The 6,000-nt window shown below is 43.4% G+C and overlaps 1 protein-coding gene across 1 annotated transcript in view; it reads left to right on the forward strand.

Annotated features, from left to right (window-relative positions):
• Positions 1-5,699, forward strand: part of LOC108804964 (calpain-9-like) — a 36,777-nt gene extending 31,078 nt beyond the window's left edge. The window contains exon 21 of the mRNA XM_018576900.1: positions 5,644-5,699. Coding sequence (XP_018432402.1) covers positions 5,644-5,670 — 27 coding nt within the window. The 3' untranslated portion in view covers positions 5,671-5,699. The remainder of the gene's footprint in view (positions 1-5,643) is intronic.
• The last annotated feature ends 301 nt before the right edge of the window (positions 5,700-6,000 follow it).

Genomic DNA, 6,000 nt, shown 5'->3' on the forward strand with positions numbered 1-6,000 from the left:
AAATACCAATATTCCATTGATATATTTATTTTGTGAAAATTTCACATCATTTGGTCATCATCATGCTAACGTTTCGGGACCTCGCAGGGACCCATCATCAGAGCAATACAGTGACAGAATACATTGGTGAACACACAACTATATATACACATCAGTCCCTTAATTATTTGCTCTTGGTGATAGAGGAGGTAAAGAATCAACTAGGTCAACTAGGTTAACCAGGATAGTTTTGCCCCGACTGTACCACGGCTGCCTCTGGTCTCCGGTCACATCACCGTCCACAGTCAGCTAGGATTGACGCATTTCAGGGGCATACCACTTCATCAGAATCATTAATTTTGCCCTACAACCTCTGGTTAAGTCACTACCATCATATGTGAGAGACACTGGTGATTTTCTGGAAAAACTACAAAAAAATTGAAGATTTTCCAAAGGACTGGATGCTCCTTACAATGGACATTTCGTCCTTATACACATGTATCCCCACAGGAATGGGGCTAAGAGCAGTAGGACACTTTCATCACAAAAGGACTGTGGTTGAACCACCCACTGATTTTCTGGTGGAATGCTTGCGTCTAATATTGTATAACAACTATTTTTGCTTTGAAAAATGTTTTTACTTGCAGACAAAAGGCACTGCCATGGGAAGCTCTGCTGCCCCCCCCCCCTATGCAAACCTGTTTGTGGGCTTGATGGAGGCGTAACATATCTTTCCATCTGATCACCTTAAATGTGTAAAAATGTGGGTTTGCTATATCGACGACATCTTTGTGGTATGGACGGGCATGCATGATGCTGCAAATGCTTTTGTACTGTTTTTGAACTCTATTGCAATTGGGATAGAATTTAACCCCGAGATGTCACACACTTTGATTTCTTTCCTTGACATATGAATAACAGCCAAGAATGACTGTCTGACCACTCCTCTCTACAGTAAACCCACCGACCGTGACACATTCTCAGTTACCATAGTACACACCCTGGAAGGCTAAAGGATACACTCCCAATATCACAATTCCTAAGAGTCATGCGTATTTGCTCAGACAGTGATGACTGTATAACCCAGCTACGGGCCATGTATTGTAAATTTCTTGAAAGGGGATACCTGGAGGATGTTCTACAATGCACATTGGACTGCGCAAGAAATAGACTACATACACCAAAGTCAACTACTAATGAAACCGAAAAAAACACATTCATCACTACATACAACCCTGAAACACGTGACATCAGGAAAATATTGGGCCAAAACAACCGCCTCCTTCAGGCCGATAAGGCACTCACACCTGTTGTAAAACAGACACCATGGGTCAGTTACTCGAAAAACAAATCTATTAGAGACCGTTTGGTCAAAGCAGACCCCACTGACAAATACACGACCCCTGCTTTTAGCTTTTTCGTCCAGGAAGGGGTGTTTCAAATGTTTCAATTGCAATGTTTACAACTCCATTATAGTCAGAGATTCTTTTACACATCCCCATATGGGCCAGAAATACATGATCCCCGGGTATTACAATCGCAACACTGACCACTGCGTATACATCTTGAAAATGTCCCTGTTCGCTTGTATATGTTGGAAAGACGATCAATGCTTTCAAAAAGAGATATCAAAAACACAGAAGCGTCATTGAGTTGGCCATAGAGCAGCATAAAGATGGGGGGGAGATGGACCCCGATCAGCCAGTCGCCATCCACTGCGCCAAATATAATCACCAGGTACACGAACTACGGGCGATGGTAATAGAACAAGTACCCAAACCTCCCCGGAGTGGCAATCACAATCATATATTGTTGCGCAGGGAAATATTCTTGATACACACTTTGGAGATGAGGCATGCCAGAGGTCTCAATAGTACCATATCTTTCACCTGCTTTCTCATGGCCTGATATGACATTTCCTGTTTGATAGCCTATCCGTCATTAATGTTACATGGATGGTTTACAATTACTTGATCCCTCATTAGGTGTTACTATGAGTTCATCCATAATGTAGGCTGCATTAGACGCAAATGCGATCAACACCTGGTTGTGACTAACAGATTATATGGATTGGAGCTACATTCACCATATTTATTCCCAGATAATTTTTTGTACAAGTCATTCTGAATTGAGAAAGCTGGTTGGATGACCAGTGAAACGTCTTCAAGAAAAATACAGCAAGTCCAGTTGCCTTGACTTAGTTTTTACATATATACCATGACCTGGATGAATGAGAACCTTCACAGAGCTAGGCTGCACTGTATTCTGCTCCCCTCCCCACCAATACACTTTTTGCTCTCATATCTTCCTATTCATATACTGTATGTTTCTTCAACTAAATCTGGTTTTCCTCTGCGTCCAGCCTGCCCCTTGCTTCACGTCATATTAACACGAGCGGCTACGGTTGACAGTCTCGCAGCTCCGACCGCTACTTAGCAACCGCAGGACGCCGGGGGCAGATCTATAGTCTCCAGTGCGTGCGCAGTCTGCATTGCAATCCCGGCGGGGATCGCACAGACTCCCTTGCTCTCCACGCTACGACTGTTGTCATGGCAACCGGGGACGCGGCTTGCTCAACATAACAAGCGATTACTGCAGGATACTCTCCACATACATACAGCATGAGTAGCTGTATGGTTTAGGTATGATTTTTATTTTGCAATTCTTCTGACAAATTTAGTTTTATTCTGCTTCGCAATTTGCATTTTTTGCATTTTGGCGGGAATTACGTCACTATGGCGTCATCTTTTGTTCTTTTTTGCACCCAGACTGATGTGTAAATATATTGTTGCGCAGGGAAATATTCTTGATACACACTTTGGAGATGAGGCATGCCAGAGGTCTCAATAGTACCATATCTTTCACCTGCTTTCTCATGGCCTGATATGACATTTCCTGTTTGATAGCCTATCCGTCATTAATGTTACATGGATGGTTTACAATTACTTGATCCCTCATTAGGTGTTACTATGAGTTCATCCATAATGTAGGCTGCATTAGACGCAAATGCGATCAACACCTGGTTGTGACTAACAGATTATATGGATTGGAGCTACATTCACCATATTTATTCCCAGATAATTTTTTGTACAAGTCATTCTGAATTGAGAAAGCTGGTTGGATGACCAGTGAAACGTCTTCAAGAAAAATACAGCAAGTCCAGTTGCCTTGACTTAGTTTTTACATATATACCATGACCTGGATGAATGAGAACCTTCACAGAGCTAGGCTGCACTGTATTCTGCTCCCCTCCCCACCAATACACTTTTTGCTCTCATATCTTCCTATTCATATACTGTATGTTTCTTCAACTAAATCTGGTTTTCCTCTGCGTCCAGCCTGCCCCTTGCTTCACGTCATATTAACACGAGCGGCTACGGTTGACAGTCTCGCAGCTCCGACCGCTACTTAGCAACCGCAGGACGCCGGGGGCAGATCTATAGTCTCCAGTGCGTGCGCAGTCTGCATTGCAATCCCGGCGGGGATCGCACAGACTCCCTTGCTCTCCACGCTACGACTGTTGTCATGGCAACCGGGGACGCGGCTTGCTCAACATAACAAGCGATTACTGCAGGATACTCTCCACATACATACAGCATGAGTAGCTGTATGGTTTAGGTATGATTTTTATTTTGCAATTCTTCTGACAAATTTAGTTTTATTCTGCTTCGCAATTTGCATTTTTTGCATTTTGGCGGGAATTACGTCACTATGGCGTCATCTTTTGTTCTTTTTTGCACCCAGACTGATGTGTATACAGTTGTGTGTTCACCAATGTATTCTGTCACTGTGTCGCTCTGATGATGGGTCCCTGCGGGGTCCCGAAACGTTAGCACGACGATGACATGATGTGACATTTTCACAAAATAAATATATCAATGGAATATTGGCATTTGATATTCTAAAGTGTGTGCTCGTTAAACTCCTGTGATTACTGCTAGTGTATGCACGGCGCCATCGGTCACGTGCGGTCACCTTGAGCACCACAGATAATACTGTAGGAGTGCAAATGGTATTTGGAAACAGTCTGTATAGGTCTGACATACCCAGTGCTAAGCCAGAGTTAGAGCTCTCCAATAAGCAAATCTCACGCTTCCTTTTAACTGGAGCGTTTTAGCTTTGAGGGCCCATTCACACCACATTTAGGTCACCTCCAGACCAGATCAGACTGTTTCCGGACCCAAAATGCATCCCAATGTATCCCTATGCTTTTCCTGGCCTCTGTACCCACCAGCGCAGTCCGTTCCAGACCAGACCAGGAAAATACTGCATGTCTCATTTTGTCTGGTCTGGAAGGCACTGGAAAACATATAAATGCATTAAAAACGCATGGAACGCACCTGTAAGACCATTTTAAGCCAAAAACTCAGCAGGGGGTATGTCAAAACTATAGCAAGGGTCCCTCATTGCAGAGTGCTGGCAGGGGACATGCTTTTCTACTGAGGCCGTGGCTGCTTTCTAAAGGAAACAAACATTAAGACTTTGCATACCATTTGTTTTGATGCACCTGAAATTTATTTAAATGACTTGAACTGAGGGCTTGTTCACACCATGTCCAGATCATGTCAAAACCAGAACAGTTTTTGTCTGCACCTGAAATGCATTCCATGCATTTCTAGGCTCTGTTCACACCAGTGCAGTCCATTCCGGTGGGCACTGGAACACACTGGACTGCACCTGAAAGGCCATTTTAAGCTAAAAAAACGCACTGGAACGTGTCAAAAATGTGTCTAAATGCAATGCACCACGTTACAGATCTGATCAGGAAAATGGTGTGAACCTGGCCTGAAGGTTCAGTGGGCTTTTAACTGGTTTAGTTCAACTGATATACTGGGAAGTAGGAGTAAAATTACGCATGAACACAAATTCAAAAATGCAAACATTTTCGTGTTTACTGGCAGAAGCATGCACGCTGGGAAAACAAGATAATTTACACAATGTACTGAGTGTGTAAATGATCATGCGTGGAGGGCTGCTGCTAAGTATAAAAATCTTATTTTGCAGCATGCTGTGTTCTGCACATAATGCTGAGCTTCCAGGTGCTGCGGGGGTGAAGGGTGCAACTCGAACTTTACGGCCCTCTGGTCGCATCACCTGTCCCTGCCCAGTCACAAAATTTATTTATCTCTAAAGAATACAAGGCACTCTTTGATTGGAGGAGGAGAGATGATGTCACATCCCCGCCCCTCCTTCACAGAATGCCTCCAATCACAAAATATGAAAATAAATTTCTCCAATGTGAACTCCCATCTTATATAGTTTGCACAGGAAAAGGTGTCTCTCTTTGAGGATTTTCCTTCACCTTTTGTTCTATACCAGGGGTAGCCAAACTCCAGGCCCTCCAGCTGTGGTGGAACTACACATCCCATAAGGCATTGCAAGATTCTCACAGCCATGACTCCCGGAGAGAGATGCATCATGGGATTTGTAGTTTCACCACAGCTGGAGGGCCGGAGTTTGGCTACCCCTGTTCTAGACAATTCAAAAAGTTTGGATTTCCTATCATTTCATGTCCCGGTGACAATGGTCACCAGGGCAAATAGAGGGGTGACAAAGGGTCTAACCCTTCTGCGCTCTACTCATAACTAAAAAAAACTTCATTTTACATGCCGTTTAACATACCTTTATACAAGCAAAAGACAATATAATCTGTTTTATCTGCAGTGGCTACTACTGGCTGTGTACAGCTGAAACAATCTCCTAGAGAACTAGGACCACGTTGACTGTGTGCAGCATGAATTAGACACATACAAGAATATGGGAATTTTGGTTTACTGTGTAGAAGATGGAAAGAAGGACCGAAAAATGTCTGAAACAGCATTTCAACATCTGCCATCAAGAGAGCATTGCATGGAAAATGGGCTGCATCTGCCCAGCGGTATTACCCCACAGAATTGTTTTCCTGAAAGGGCATTCTGTCAAGATGGGATAAAACATCCTACCTCAAAAACTCTATTTCACAACCATCTTGTTACTTTGTGTGTAATGTATTGTTATCTGTGGACTCTAATAAGCCAACAA

Source organism: Nanorana parkeri, unplaced genomic scaffold (genome assembly GCF_000935625.1).
Source record: "Nanorana parkeri isolate BGI_ZX_2015 unplaced genomic scaffold, ASM93562v1 scaffold80, whole genome shotgun sequence".
In the NCBI taxonomy this organism is placed as follows: Eukaryota; Metazoa; Chordata; class Amphibia; order Anura; family Dicroglossidae; genus Nanorana; species Nanorana parkeri.